The 16,463-nt window shown below is 39.5% G+C and overlaps 1 protein-coding gene across 3 annotated transcripts in view; it reads right to left on the minus strand.

Moving 5' to 3' along the window:
* Window positions 1-16,463, minus strand: part of RGL1 (ral guanine nucleotide dissociation stimulator like 1) — a 162,169-nt gene that overhangs the window by 78,901 nt on the left and 66,805 nt on the right. For all 3 annotated transcript variants that reach the window (XM_039252988.1, XM_039252986.1, XM_039252987.1), the window contains one exon: window positions 5,925-6,133. In XM_039252988.1, coding sequence (XP_039108919.1) covers window positions 5,925-6,133 — 209 coding nt within the window. The remainder of the gene's footprint in view (window positions 1-5,924; window positions 6,134-16,463) is intronic.

The following is a 16,463-nucleotide window of genomic DNA, read 5'->3' on the forward strand; positions in this document are numbered from 1 at the left end:
TACGATTACTATCTCCATAATGATAATATATTTGCATAAATCCTCCCAACCTTTCTCACTTACTATACCCCTGTCCTCCAAGAAGAGCCCTCTTTGGGAAGCAGCAGACTCAGGTTAGTGGATCTGGCCTGAGCACATCAAATAAACACAAACACTCTAGGTGCACAGACCCAGCAGTGACGTTGATGGCCCATGACCTATTTAAACACCCCAAATCATTGGCCAATATCCAGTTTTGTTTGGGTAATATCTACCCTCCCCCAAATCCTCTCTTAATGATCTCTGTCACAGAATCTAGTTCTTATGTCCCAAGGATTGTATCAGTGTTAATTATACACATCAATCTGTATGGTGATTTAATTTACTCTTCCCCACTAGCCATTATGAAGAATACAGGAGTCATGAACAGTTTGTCTACTTTATACACAGCACCTTGTACAGTGCAGTCTGTGGTACGTATTAAACATCTGGTAACTATCACTTGAATAGATGAATGAATAGGAACATCGATGTTCAAGTGAATTGCTCATGACTATGTGAAGAGACTAATGTAGTTTCCAAGGAAAATCAATTGAGGATAGCTGAGGGGTTATCCCCAAATCAGCTCTTCCATGGCATTAACATGAGGGAGAAGAAGGAGAAAAATAGTGGGGGAGAGGGAGGGAGGCAAACCATGAGAGACTCTTGAATGCCAAGAACAAACTGAGGGCTGATGGGGGTGGGGGAGAGGGGAAGGGGGTGATGGGCATGGAGGAGGGCACTTGTGGGGATGAGCACTGGGTGTTATATGGAAACCAACTTGACAATAAACTATTAAAAAATAATTTCTAAAAATGGCATTAACAAATCATGGGAAGTGATATGGTATGCTTGGAAAGAGATTCCACCTCAGAAAGAAGTAGGTTTTAATTCCAGCTCTGCCACTTACTGACTGAATGTTTCTGGGCCTCAAATTTCTCATCTGTGAACACGGGGGGTCATGTAATGATAAATCAACTGAGAAAGAGTCTGTGAAAATGCATGGCCAGAAAACATGGAAAGAAGTTTAAAGACCCACTGAGTTAGTTTCTTCCCTGTGACCTAAGCAAGCAAATTCAAGTCAGATTGGTCTGAAAGTACAATGTTTATGGATGCCTTCTACCTTTATCCTCTCCAAAGGTCCTCTACTGGAAGGATTCACTTGATATGAAGAGTCAGTTCAGATTTGCTCAGTCCTTCCCAAACTGTGAACTGAGTGCCAATAGTGGCTTACCAAATGTTTCTGGAGACCTATTCACCACTACTGCTTGTCTTTGGCAGTCTTTTTACTTCTAAATGAAAGATAAGGATCAAAGAGAATGATCAAGAATAGCCCAAAAGTTGCCAATATGACCGCCGTCTGAAAAAAAAACCTAGGTTTGGGTATAAACATTTCATGGTGCTCAGTGAGGATCACTCGTTGAGACAGATTTCTCCCTACATTTGAGGTGAAGTATTTTCAGTGGTGCCTAACTTCCTTACTTTTTTTAAGGGTACGGTGGAAAGAATATATGTTTGAATGGAATGTACGTGTAAAGTTAGAGAAAATAAAATCGCGAAGGCCTAACACAAAGAGCTAAGCCACAATTCAGAACTTTCTCTGAGGTTGAAAAGGAAGTCTGTCAGCCCTAGAATTAACTGAGCCATGGTGAGAAGCACAGAAAACTGGATTCTTGGTGAGCTGCTGATACCCCCAAGTAAGAAATAAAGCAAACACATGGAATTAGCCATACATGACTTCAAACCACTGTCTATTGGTCAATCACAAAGACTCATATAACAGAATGAAAAAACCTTAAATCATATAAAGTTCCATACAAGAAAAGCCACATGATTGGAAGTCTTAAGGAAAATCAAAGTTTGACTTCAAAAAAGCTTTCCTCTGGGGGCAAAAGAAAGATGGCAGCATCTGCCTTCAATCCATTGTTGACTTGTTAGGATTAGCACACTCTATGGTAACTTCTCAGGGCTAATTTCACAAAAGATAAGCAATCTACTATTGAGAAACCAAGACAAATCACTAAAAAGTTATATCAGAGACTAACAACTGTACCACAATTTACTAACAAAAAAATAGAACATCAAACTCATCTTCGGGGTAGGTAAGTTTGTGCAGTTGATTGCCTACCTCCCAATTACAGACATGAAAACTCCCAACGGCCAATTTAAAATCAATTGTTTCACAGAATCTGTATCTTGGTTAAAACTGAACAAAGATTAATATCTGGTCACAAGATCTAAGTGAGTGGGAAATGGGAGAAAGAAATATTCATGGTGAAGTTTGTACATACATGGACAAATCCACATTTCCACGGAGGAAGCAAAATAAACAAGATTTATTTCTCTGAACTTCCGCAGAACATGTTAGAGTTTCATTTTTACACCAACTAAAGTGGTTGTCTACTTGTTTTATGAGTGTAAGCCTTATCTCTTGCAGCAAAATACTAAGTTCTCAAGGAGTGGAACCAGGTTTTGCACAGCATATACAATTTGAAGGGTCCTCTCTAAGAAAAAGAATACAAAATTGTGAACATAAATGATGTAAAGGGTATTGCAAGTAAGTGAGGGGCCCTGGAGGTCAAGTACCAACAACTTTACAGTAAATTCACCGCAAGGATGAAAACTGACCAAGCCTTATATTTGTTTCACCCAAATAGTGTCTTTCAGAGTACCGGGTATTTTATAGGCATTCAGCACTTGTTGATTCCACTCATTTCAGAAGCAAGCAAAGGACAGGAGTAGGAGATAAAATTTAAGGCCAAGCCTTGGCTCATCCAACAGGTCAAGATAAATCTTAACTCTTTTGTTCAGTTATATCTTAAATGATAGTTTGAACTAAATGTAATTTGTTATGTAATCTGTTATTTAATAACTGTCATCCAGTTAATCTTATAAAAATCAAAAACTGTATACCTCCCATGAAAGAACAAAGAGAAGATTCAAAAAATCATCAAATAAAACCTGGATGTACATGAGTCACAGACTAAACACTCTAGTTCCTGTGTGTATGTCCACTATTTATGATGAACAGCTGGAATTCACATGCATTCCTTCACTGGCTGTGGGCATCTGTGGCCTATTATCAGTAGAGCTACCCATAAGAAGAGGAGGTTGTCAATTCCAAAGAAAACTTGTAGGAGTTTTTGAGGTGTTGACCTGTTTACTCATACTGTCTGCCAACACTATACCGCATGTACTGCACCCTTTCTATATTTATGGATAGAAAGAAAATTCATATAGTTCTCCAAATTCTATTTATAGGTGTTGATATCATACAAGCAAACAAAATATGAAAGAAATGACTTACTAATCCCACAAGTTTATACTCTAGGCTTAACATTTTTAAGTGCTTAACATTTTAAGTGCATACAAAAAAGTACAGAACTTCCTAACCATGCTGAGGTCCAGAGTTATCATATCCAGATCAATGTATGATAAAGGATAGGCATTTTTCAATATTCCTGAATATAAACATATGAATAACCATTGGTTCAAATGATTTCATTCTACATTGCATCTATGAGAAAAATAACTTGAGAAAAACCCACTGTTATCAATAATCTTAATCACATTGAAATAGAATTTTATTATTAAAGGCCTTATTTACGAGGGATAGAATGACCACATAAAAATTTATTTTACATGTCTTCATGAAAAATGTTAATAAACACCTTTTAAAACCAAGGGAAAAACAAGGAAAAATATTTCCAACACATGATAAGCAAAAAACTAATGTCATAATATTAAAGAGTTATAATTAGATGATAATAGTCCCAAATAAAAATAAGTAAAGGATGTGAAAAGATATAAACAGAAAAACACAAAGGCCCAGTAAATGTTTTAAAGATGCTAAACCTCACTCACAAATGTAAGAAACTTAAAAACAATGAGCTATTTTTCAATGGACAGATGATGGTAGAAATGGTTTCAAGAGTAGATGTGAAAATATTCACAGTTCACAAGGGTGTGGGGAAAGCAAGGGAACAGGCCGCTCATTCTCTGAGGCCAGAACTGTGGTCGGTGCAACTTTCTGAAGGGCAATTTAGCAATATCTTTCACATTTTAAAATATTTATATATTCTGCCCTATCGATCACTCTTCTATGAAATGATCGTATAGAATTCTCAAACGAGTACTTGAAAGATATATATTTAAAGACACTCTTTGAAGCATTGTTTAAAAATTTTAAAAACAGGATTGACCAGATGGCTCTGTTGGGTGGCATCTGGCTTCAGTTCAGGTCATGTGATCTCAGGTCTCATGAGTCCGAGCCTGGAATAGGGCTCTGTGCTGACAGCTCAGAGCCTGGAGTCTGCTTTAGATTCTGTCTCCATCTCTCTCTGTCCCTCCCCCATTCACGCTCTGTCTCTGTCTCTCAAAAATAAATGAACATTAAAAAAGACCTTTTAATAAATAAAAATTTTAAAAACAAATTAAAAAACTGGAGAGAGCTTAACTTTCCATCCATAGAATAATCTACTCAAAAAATATTATAAAGCCACCAAAAAGAATATGGTAAATCCAGTTATATGTGATTTTGAAATAACTGTAACTTACATTTCTTAAGCTTTCAATATGCTGGCCACTGTTTTAAGCCTTTCACATATGTTAATTCTCTTAATGAATAAAAAATCTCCAAGACAGAGAAGTAAAAACGTTGCAGAACAGACTCTACTATGATTCTATTTATGTCTTATAAAAATATGATATTTTGATAAATATCATATATGAATAAATATTATATAACTGTATATAATGCACACACACACACACACACACACATACAAGCCCAGAAAATTTGGTGAAGAATACAAAAGAATGGTTTACAGTAATCACCTAAGAGGAATGGAAAATGTTTACTTTTTACAATTTTCTGAATTGTTTGAACTTTTCACTATACACACGGATACTTCAGTTTTTAAAATGCTAACACGTATTATCTGCCTAATTAGATTACGGTCTAATTTTTTTTTCTTCCTACTTGTACAATTTTTTTAAAAGCCTAATGAAAGATATTTGGGGAAATGTAGTAGGAGAAAACAGAAACGTTTCTTTTTATACCCTTCTATGAGCCCATGAGCACATAATGCTTCCAAAACTTTTAAAAGAACTAATTAAAAGTCAGTAGTCAACTACTCCAACAAAAACAGCCTATCTCATTTCCTTTCTTATGCAGGAAACCCCAAAATATAAGGATTTAAATGAGAACTCTCCAGTCTCTAAAACAATTGTTTGGCTGATGGTTTTTCTTCCTCCCACTGTCAAGTCAATTTAATAATATACTAAAAGGTCAAGTTTAATTATAAATAAAGCAAAAAGAAGGGGGGAAACAGAATTATCAGTATGTGAAACATAATATACACTGCTCCACTATCTGTAACATACGCCTAACAACATAAACCGAGGATAATAATCATACAGCAGTCAGTGCATAGTGATTGTTAATAATATTACCATCATTATTGAAGCTACCACCCATTAGATTCTTCCCCTGGATCTAATACTGAGCTCCATATTTCATATATTAGCATATTTAATTCTTCCAACAACCCAATAAGATTCCTAGTTAATGGCTTATTTACTAGAATAATATAAAATTATTAAAATACGGAGAAAATTTTAGGGGGCAAACAGTAACTACAATCTATGTACAACAGAGTGTAGATTTATGGCATGAACTCCCCAATATTTTATAGATTTTTCTAAGTACTTCTAGAAATAAACCATAATGTGGCTCCTGAAAAGTCTTCAAGCCACGTGTTGCAGAGTATTTCCTTCCAGTGAGTCCTTCCTTATACAGCCCTCTCTACGTACTGAGTGCAGGTGACTTGGAAACTCAGGCCTCCACTCTGCTCAAGGCCTTTCTCGACGTTTCTGTCATCTCTCAGACTGCTTTAGATTCTTACCTGTCCAGCAGCAGTTCCAGCACCTCTTTGGTGGAGGCAAAGCCTCTGTATGTTGACAGGAAGATGCTGATATAGGTAAAGTCATTGTCCCCAAAAGCCGTCAGCAGGTTCTCTACGAGCTTCTCCAAGGTGCCCGCTTTTATGGTCCTGATCTTACAGGTCTCGTACTGACTGACCGTATGTCCTGGAGGGAGCTGGTCCCCTTCAACCTGTACAAGAAATTCGTTATGATTATGATCAGGCAAAAAGACTCCCTAAAGGAAAACCACGATCACTGGAACGGTGGAAGCAGAGCATATCGTGTTTTCCATGCTCTTCTTTAATTCCCCTACAAGCCATGTAAAGCAACCATCCCCGCCCGTGGGCATAGTAGAGTGAGGCAGTGGTGATGGTGTTCGAGCTGCTTTATTTCATAGTGGCTACACTTGTTTCTACTTAATCCCCTGTCAAGAACTAGGTTGCTGGCGTATTTTATCAAGAATGTTTTCCGTGACCCCAGGATCAAGTTTAGCAAAAGTAATCAATCATCCCCTTTGTACTGTTCCATGGTACGTTGTCAAACTCATTCTTTTTTTTTTTATAGTTTATTGTCAAGTTGTTTTCCATATAACACCCAGTGCTCATCCCAACAAGTGCCCTCCTCCATGCCCATCACCCATGAACTCACTCTTTTTTTTAATTTTTAAATGTTTTTTATTTATTTTTGAGAGAGAGAGAGAGAGAGAGAGAGAGACAGCATGAGTCAGGGAGGGTCAGAGAGAGGAAGTCACAGAATCCGAAGACAGCCTCCAGGCTCTGAGCTAGCTGTCAGCACAGAGCCTGACGCGGGGCTCAAACCTATGAACCGTGAGATCATGACCTAAGCCGAAATCAGACGCTTAACCGACTGAGCCACTCAGGTGCCCCAAACTCATTCTTAAAGACAGCTCCTACAGTGGTGTGCTGGAGCTGACTCCTACTGGATTTGGAGAGCTGATTGTTAAATTCTTAGGATTTGTGTGAGTCGGCTGACATATCACCAGGCTGAAAAATTAGGAGTATATTTGGGTATCTGTGGAGATCTGACCATGATCTGGTGTTCTTCAGTCCACAAGAAGCAATATCCTTCCTGATTCAATATCATCAGGATTCAACATAATTGACCAAGAAGTGGCTATACTAAACAACACTGGGATAACCTCTGGGGAGTAATGGGAAAGGTGGGTGTGTGTATGACCCCTGCTTTCCGGAGACTTGCACTGCTCAAGACCAGACGTGACAGCTCATGAGAAGTAGCTGTCATATGAGAATGAAACTGTGAATAATACGGGCAGGTACAACTGCACCCTGGCAGACGTAAAACATAAGAACTGATTATTGATAAAGATACGTAAGCTTGAACACTGAGTATGAGGGAAGAGAAGCAAACTGAAAACAGAGCTGTGCCTTACATCCTGCAATAAATCTGTGCCTAACAAATGATACAAAAATGCAATTTTCAGCTTAACTTGTCCTTCATTAGCACGAAGATGACCTACCCAGAGGATCCTTTTCTAAAGCAAATAATCACCTTCAAAGATGGAAACAATCCCCAGGCAGGTTTTCTGAATTGTAAGTTTCAATTGCTCTATGTCAGGTTTTCCTAAACTGAAATAACAGGACGCGTGAAAATTAAGGAAGAGGAGCAAAGAAGAGGGGAATGAATCTCTGAACGACGACACGGTGCTCACTGAGTAGCACATTTGCTTTCTCTTCACCTGGCCTGTCGCATGTTAAACCACCGGGAGGAAATTAGCTGGCAAGATTGCCTCCAGTAAGGCCGAAGTGGTGGCAATCGCTTTCAGAAAAGGGTTAGAAGAGCTGAATCTCATTACGTCTAACTGCTAAGAGGAGTTACCATTAAGACTCCAGGTTCCACAGTGGATGACTTTATTTCTTTATTTCACTCTCGAAGGATACTTTCACTTTACCAAGGGAGGGATCTGGTTCAGGCAAAATACCAGATGTTTCTGTAGGCCTCGAGGCCCCTTCCACCTGTTGACTCTGACCACGGCCTGATAACTGCTCTTTATCACTCTCTGTGAAAACACGCCTAATAGTATCCATCTATCCTCACAGGAGTGTCAACTCGCTTTAAGCAGAAACTATAAATGAAGAGGATGTATGATTTCAAAGTCTAATTTCTTGTTTTACTAGTTAGTACGGGGTTGTCCTACCTAAGTAGGTGCTGTAAAACACGAGTTCTAAAACAAAAGGTCTTGTGGTCAAGTTTGGGAGCTATAGAGTAAAACAAAGTCAAATACATTTCTTTCGTACTGAATTTCTTAAAGTCTTCAATATGCCCACACGTGATGAAACTCTAAGAGACGGACACATGATCATGATAACGTGATCCTTCCAAATGGACTTCCCTTTACTCTGAAGCATCTTGCAGATCGTCAGGACGAACATATTTTAGAAAATGTTAGCTTAGTAAGTCACTGCGATGCATTTAAACCATCATTCACTTTTGCCACTTCTCACTTAAAAAAAAAAGACATTATAAAACACAGTGTTAATTTTTATCTCCAAATATCTCTATATGCCTTTGACGTCTTTCTTAATATCAACGCGTAAAGGTGTTTTCTACTTTTTACTCTGTCTCTTCAAAAGATCTGATCCCAAATAAATGATCAGCCTGGTAATATGAAAGAGCAGTTTAAAAAATAAGCTTCAGTGTCAAATGTTAACAACAATGAAAGGAATGGCTTCTCATTCTCCAGGGATATTCAAGCTCTAGTTCTAAATCAAGCTTCCTTACTTTGTGACAATGTTCCCTTACCAGACAATTTTGCAATTTGAGGGTTCTTCTTTACTCACAAGGCAAATTCCACTTTACATCTTTTCTTATGGAAGTAGAAAGCTACTTAAAAGAACAGGATTTTTCCCTGAGCACCGATGTAGCCAAAAATTCACACACAGAGAAAAATGTTTGTCAAAGGGCCTGATGAAGTGGGTCCCCCTTTCCTGCCAGAAAGCAGAGTTGGCAGGAAGCCAAGGCTCTCCCTTGGGAATGGAATCCTGTTACTCATTAACCCAGTCGCTTCCTTTTGGTCCTCCTTTTCCTCTGGAAAAAAAAAAAATCCCAGTATGTGTGCCTGATCCCCATACCTCTCCGGAATGGTTTTTGTCCCTCAGTGTTTGCATCTGTACATTAGGGAGAACCATGTTTGAGCTAAGAGAATAGCTAATAAACATAACTTTGAATTATTTAGATTTTAAAAATTACTGGGGCACCTGGGTGGCTCAGTCTGTTAAGCTACCTCAGCTCAGGTCATGATCCATGGTTCATGAGTTCAAGCCCCACGTCGGGCTCTGTGCTGACAGCTCAGAGCCTAGAGCCTGCTTTGGATTCTGTGTCTCCCCTCCCTCACTCACACTCTGTCTGTCTGTCTGTCTGTCTGTCTCTTTCAAAAATAAATAAATAAACATAAAAAAAAAGAACAAAATTATTCACTAAATGCAATGAGTGAGCATGAATGACAATATAAAATGAAGGACAGGAATTGCTCTGGTGCCTAAAATCATTCTCACAAAAAATTAACAAGGCATGTTAAGGAGTCACAGCATTTGCTTAATGCCATTTTCTGCACATTTGCTAAGGATCCTAATATCAACTTGCTAGAACAGAGGGAAGGTTTTGAGGATGAGTTCTAATACCAACACTCAAATGGAGTACATTTTTGTGAAACAAAAATTTTGAAATTATCTGCTTGTTACTGGAATTATTTTGAAATAAAAGTATAGAAGAGTGAAACAGAAAACATATCTCTGCCTTAGGGTCAGACTGGAGAAGCTAAACTTTTAGTTTAGCAAATTATTTGCAGCACAAAAAAAAAATTCAATAGCCACAGAACTCTTCTAAGAGTTTAGGATCTGTTTTGTGTGTAATATCTCAATACCTTTGAATTCTAGTTTAAAAGACAAGTGGGGGAGGCAGGGACAGAGCCTTGGCAGACGAGTGTTTAATAACCTAGACTCAGAGAGCAATACATGGCGGGCTGAGCCTGCCCCCTGGGTTAGCACGCTAACAGGAAACAGCTCAATCTGGATTTAATCAGAGACCATCATCTCACTGACAAGATCGCGATACCGAGGCCACAAAAATGTTTCAGGATTTGGAGGAGGGTGGGGGACAATCTCTCTTCCATTAGACATCTTTTCCTGAGAGAACATGTCTGACTTCTATGGGGTAAATATCTACAATTCTGCCCAACTGTCCTAGCTGAATTTCCATAATTATCAGTTCTGGCATGAGGGGGACAGGAGGCAAACAATGTGTGAGATGAAATGTACCGTATTTCAATTCTGTTGCCAGTCACAGAGAAATGCATTCTTTCACCTTCCAAAACATAAACTGTTAACAACTTGAGTGTTTCTAACTTGAAAAAAAAAATTTCCTTCAATCCAAATAATACGTCAGTCATCTGATGCTTCAACAGAGGATGTGCTACGTCCACAAGGTCGTTAGACTGGAGACAGTATGACGTCTCCATCCAAGACATGCTCAACCTTCAGAACACCAGTTCTCAGGCATCCTGGCCTGAGCAGAAATGTAAACAGTGAGTATTATTCCAGCCATAACCCTCTAACAAAATCTAAAACCCACGTCCAAGATTTTTACAGACTTTAGGAAGGTACACATTGCTAGCTCTACATTCATCCTCGAGCACCAAGGGTCCGTGCTATACTCCTGTCTCAAACCCTCCCCTCACCAATCCACCAAGCCACCACAGACAGGAGAGGCCATGGTGGATGCACAAAGAAGCTCTGTATTGCCCGAACACGTACACATGAGATGTTCCTGCCATGCAAGAGGAAAAACACACGAATGTGATGGCACATAGCACAGTGTACGGCAAGGCCAGTGCATCTGAGTATTGTGAGCTCTTTACACATAAGACGCTGAGAGATGCGAGGCACAGTCTATACAGAACCCTCGGCCAACTGATGTCAGTTCAGTGTGAGCTTCTGAACTGTGTGAACTTCTCTGGGTGTGAACTTGATTTTTTTCTAGGTTAAGTTTGCCAGGATGCTTAAATTTTAACTTTAGGAAAATAAGGAATAATAGGATAACGGGGGGGGGAGGGGCTAAGTATGTCCTGTGTATTATTTAGGACCTATTGATACTGAAACATTATTAGTTGTTTACATAAATTTCAAACTTAACTCTTGGCATACTGTATTTTTATCTTTACTTGGTAACACGATGCTAAGTGCATACAGAGAGTATAGCATGGATCTCTCTCTTGTTTATTCGGACACACATTAACTAACAATGCCGTGCGTTGGGCACTGTACAAGCTAGTAGAGACATAAAGGTAAATAGCATGCAGTTCTAACACCCAGGTTACCGGGTCTAGTGGAGGAAACAGACACAAAGAAACCATTATCATGCAAAATGAGTAAAAAAAAAAAAAAAAGAGATTGATAGGCAGATATCATGGAAGAACCAGGAGAGACCCAGCATAGAGATGGCATCAGAAAAGGCATCCTAAATAGGGGATGTTCACACTGGGTTTTAACTTATCAGTTAACAATAGTGGGGAGGACATAGCAGAGACACCAGCACAAACAAAGACATTAAGAAAAGAGGTGTGACATGGCGCCTGGGTGGCTCAGTTGGTTAAGCATCCGACTTCGGTTCAGGTCATGATCTCGTGGTTCACAAGTTCGAGCCCCACGTCGGGCTCTGTGCTGACAGTTCAGAGCCTGGAGCCTGGTTCGGATTCTGTGTGTCCCTCCTTCTCTGCCCCTCCCCTCTCTCTGCCCCTCTTGGTCTCTCTCAAAAATAAATAAACATTAAAATTTTTTTTAAAAAATGAGGTGCGATGGGAGGGAACATGGTTACAGGAGCAATCTGACAAAAGGAATGGATAGCTTGGCCAGAGAGTCAGCAGGGAACTACCTGATCACGGAGCACTCAGGTCCAATCCTAAAAAGCTTACACTCCATTTCCTATAGTTTTTAGCATGGTCAGAGAAACCACAGTGAGGAGGATGCCTCTGATGGGAAGTTTAAAGTTGAGAAAATTAGTGAGAAAGTCGTTGAGACTCCAGATGGGCCTTAACTTGTGTAACAATGATAGGAATAGAGAAAGTGGGTGGAGGGACATACTTGGGGAATACTCAGGAATTGTGGGTGGAGGGACATACTTGGAGAATATTCAGGGAATTGTCAAGATGTGGTGAAGAGTTGGATGCATAGGATGAAGATTTGGGAAAAGAATCTGTAACATTTACCTGATTTTTAGTGTGAATGACTGAATGTTAAAAGTACCACCTATATGAAAGAAAGTTGAGGAAGTGAAACCAGATTTTTGTGGGGCAGAGGTACTGAATCCACTTTAGAAATGTAGAACTTGAGGGGTGCCTGGGTGGGTCAGTCGGTTGAACGTCGAAGTCTTGAGTTTGGCTCAGGTCATGATCCCATGGTCGTGAGATCGAGCCCCACGCTGACAATGCAGAGCCTGCTTGGGATTCACTCACTCACTCTCTCCCCCTCTCTCTGCCCCTTCCTCACTCAAAACAAATAACCTTTAAAAAAAAAAGAAAAGAAATGTAGAAGTTGAAGTATTTTCGGGATTTTTCAATATTACAGTCTAACAGGCAGTTAAAAATCTAAAAGTTGGGGAGAGGAGCCTTAGAGGGAAATGTGTAGATGGAAATATGTAGACATTAAATCAATTAAAGTGGCTTTCCTTTCCCAGGCAAACTGTGTGGAACAGGAAAAATAGAGGACTGAGGATGGAAGAAAACAAAAATTAAGAAGGTTCCAGGAGCAAAGATGTCAAGCACTGGAAGAAGCATCTGCACAAGTAGCAAACAGACACGTCGTCTGATCTCTGGTAGCATTTCTGGGGAGCAAACTCAGAAGAACCTCCTTTGGAAAATTTATACACATGCCAACACAACCTTCCATCTACTGATGCAAACATACACGGTCTAGCCGGTGGTGTGCCAGACCTGGCACGTACGACTTGCAAGAGCCAATTGTGCACACTCCTTCTCAATTCTACGTTCAATGACATCATGTTGGTGTTGTGAATTCAGTCATAGTGGAAATATTCACACCATAGAAATGGGCCAATTGCATAAAAGTCAGGGCTTTTGTTCTGGAGAGCTGATTTATCAGCACACTGCTGCCCAGGAGCCCCTCTCAGATTATGTCAACGGTGAATTCAGGAAAGACCTTCATTCTGGTTGAACACTTTTCTCTTTCTGTGTTCCGATCCAGTTAAGGCATTTGGGCTGTCATTGTGACCTCTGACCCCAAAGAGACTGAAATTCTGCCTCTGGACTAAAGAAAAAGTAGATACGTAAAAAAAGAAGAGGTAGAGAAGCATGTGCATGACAACCGAACATGTTCCAAACACCTCTGATAAGATCCCCAAGAGTTGACTTGACTTGAAGCCACATGTTAAAATGTGGTCAGGTTTCTATGATGAGTACCCTTCATCCTCAGGAAAATGCTGACAGAGCTGTAATAACAAACAAAGGCTGTTGTTTTATCACACAGAAATCCCAGCTCCTTGCACCATCCTGTCCCAGCAGGGTTCCTTAGATCACCCCTTCAGAGTCCAGGAACTCTCCTAGGGGAAACAGGAAGTTGTGTTTTCCATCTCCTGGAAGAGTAGTCCTCCTGGCTCTGAACCTGCTCCATCCAATGTTAACCCATAACAGACTCCACCTTCCCTGACATAGACCCCTATTTCCGACATTCTGGTCCTCTTTGAAGGATTCCAAAGTCTTTACGGAGGCAGATTCAAAAATTAAGCAGATGTCGGGGAGTTTGCTACATTTTCCACATAAGATAATTTCACTTTTATGTGCTACTTTTCTGCCTGAAACAGAATGCTAGTGACTGAGATGTTTTGAATTAACCTGGGCCCCATCCCCGTTTCTGAGACCAAGTCACTACGGAGCCTAGGACAATAAATTCAAGCCTCAATGCCTTGGTCATCTACTCTATGAAATACAGAAATCACATGTTATTTTGAGAAGTTCAAGGACTTAGAGCTGCATGAGGAGAGGGAAGTCTGAACTAAAATAGTCTCTGCTGTATTTACCAAATAACAAATCATCACACAGTGTTTCGTATCCATAATAAACTTGCAAAATGTATAACCTCCTCATTTCTCTCTCGTTCAGAGCCCCAAATACCCAAGGTCTTCTTATCCTGAGGTCACAGGTTGACAGGTGCTCTGGCTTTCTGGAACTCATTCTGTTTTGGAGCAGCCCAGCCAACCTCTGTCTGAAAAGGTCAGTAGGGGGTAGTGGGCTTCTGTGTGACCTAATATTGTCTATGAATGAAGCCTGCTATGAATGGAAAAGCTTCTCCACAGCCCAGAAGCTTTCCCAGCCCACCACAAATCCCACAGACAGTTCCATGGGACTTTATCTACTGACATTTAAAGGGCTCCTTCACCAATCCTTGGGGTCTGGGGGAGGGGTGGATGGCAGGGGGTAGCAATTACTTGATGTTTCCAAACTTAGTTTGATTCTTACTCTCCACATCACATTAAGGAATCTCTTACCCTCCCCCACCTTCTTATGGATTAGTTCAGTTTTAAGCCAAGTAAACATTTTGCTTCCACTATTATTAACCCCTTTATAATGATAAAGCATAAAAATCAAAGCCCCATTATCAAAATGCCAGTAAATCATTATTCCCCTGGATTTCAGAATTCAAGTAATGACTAACTTGCTTCTTTTCCCCTCCAAAACAAAATCTTTAAAGTCTATGTGGACTTATAAATTCAAATGTAAAAGTTAACTTTACAGTTCCTTCAAAGCTCTGGAACATAGGGCCTTTGGCAAATACTCTATTCCTCAGTGCTGAGTTTGACACAAGTAATATTCCTAGGTCATGGGCTTGTAGAAATGGCTACCTACAGAGCAAGCAGGTATCTTTCAAGCCTACTATCAGGTGATCAAATCTAGGGCAAGGTATGAAGAACAATTTAGTTTTATCTTGAGTACATCTCTCTGAAAGATATACTGAAATGAACTGGCTTCTTTTCTCAGTAGATTTTACTCTTCATAATCTGTAAATCAATTCTAAGAAAACGTTTCATCCTCATGCGGTAAATGAAAAGGAAGAGAAGAGAGAGTTAATGGTATTTATTGAGCACTTATGGGTCAGAAGCTCAATCTTTACAAAAATCCTCTGGTATAGGAATTATTCTCACTTTACTGTAGGAACCTGAAGTTTGGAGAAGTGAGGATCTGGCCCGAAGTTACTCAGCCCATTACCCTAATGGACAGAGTCAGGATATAAAACCAGCCCTGTCTTTCTATTACAGTGTGTTGTGTTAAAACACAAAGTAACACAATATTGGGTATTCCACCCCCGATTTGAATACCCAAGACTATTAGAACTCAATAGCCCAGAATCTCCATACTTCATAGGATTGCTGTAAGAGAGAGACAAAATTAGATAACAGATCTGAAAGCATGTTGCACAGTCACAAGAACTATTCAGGATCCTACCGATAAAAGAAAATATTGTGTGTTATACTAAAATCCCCTTTTTTAATTTTTTTCTCTGCCCCAATAACTTTCACCAAAAGTTAGGTCTGACTGCATCAAATGTTCTGTGGTATTATCTCTCTTACCTCCTGACACTGACTGAAATCTTTAACAAGGACTAAGGGAGAAAAATATAGGTTTAGTGCTAAACACCCTCTCTGGAGGAAAAGAGGACTCCCCCTCATTATTATGCTTTCTTAAATGAGTAAATTAAGCTTAAGAAAGACAAATGACTTCTCCCAAGGGCTCAAAAGGAGCCAGGAAAACAATGTCAGTAACCTGTATGAGCTACTGGATAACACAGCCCAAGAACCCATGGGGCATGCTCACTTTCACCTCTGATTTCCAGATTATTAATTAATTTGCCTACCTGCTGGGATTATAAATCTCCCTAGTCAAGAGATAATTCCCCTCTAACTTTAGAGAGAAATCTTTAGAGAGAAATGCAAGCAGAATGGCAATATGATTGACCGTGGGATATAGCCAAAGTGACAGATTTATAAATGCTGACACTCAATAAAAATAAAGGAGAAGGCAGAGTATAGAAAGGACTGATAGTTGGCAAAGATGCAGATCCAATTTCTCCAAATGAACAGAAACTGAAAGAGCAACCATTTTGTTCAATAGATTTAAGGTGTCAAAAACATATGCAAAAAGACAGGCGTGTCAGTTGCAAAGAAAATATTTAGCTTCCTAATAATATGCTCATCATTCCCATCACTCAAGACCCACTCTTGAAATCAAGTCAGTAGAAACAGTATTAAAAGAACTTCCATTGTGCAAAGAACCTAAGTGAGGTGCTAAGGGAATCTATAAAGGAAGTAAGGATTGTATTCTTTAAAAACTTAACAGTGGAGATTATAAAATATAAATGTGAAAATTTTCATTTACTGGCATGGAAGCAAAGTACAGAACTTAAGACTAGTGTGTATTTTTATGAGATAATGCCAGGTAAATAACAGGGATCTTGTAGTGAGAACTTCAGAACCGG

This window comes from Hyaena hyaena, unplaced genomic scaffold (genome assembly GCF_003009895.1).
Source record: "Hyaena hyaena isolate Hyena2069 unplaced genomic scaffold, ASM300989v1 scaffold_439, whole genome shotgun sequence".
Lineage (NCBI taxonomy): Eukaryota > Metazoa > Chordata > Mammalia > Carnivora > Hyaenidae > Hyaena > Hyaena hyaena.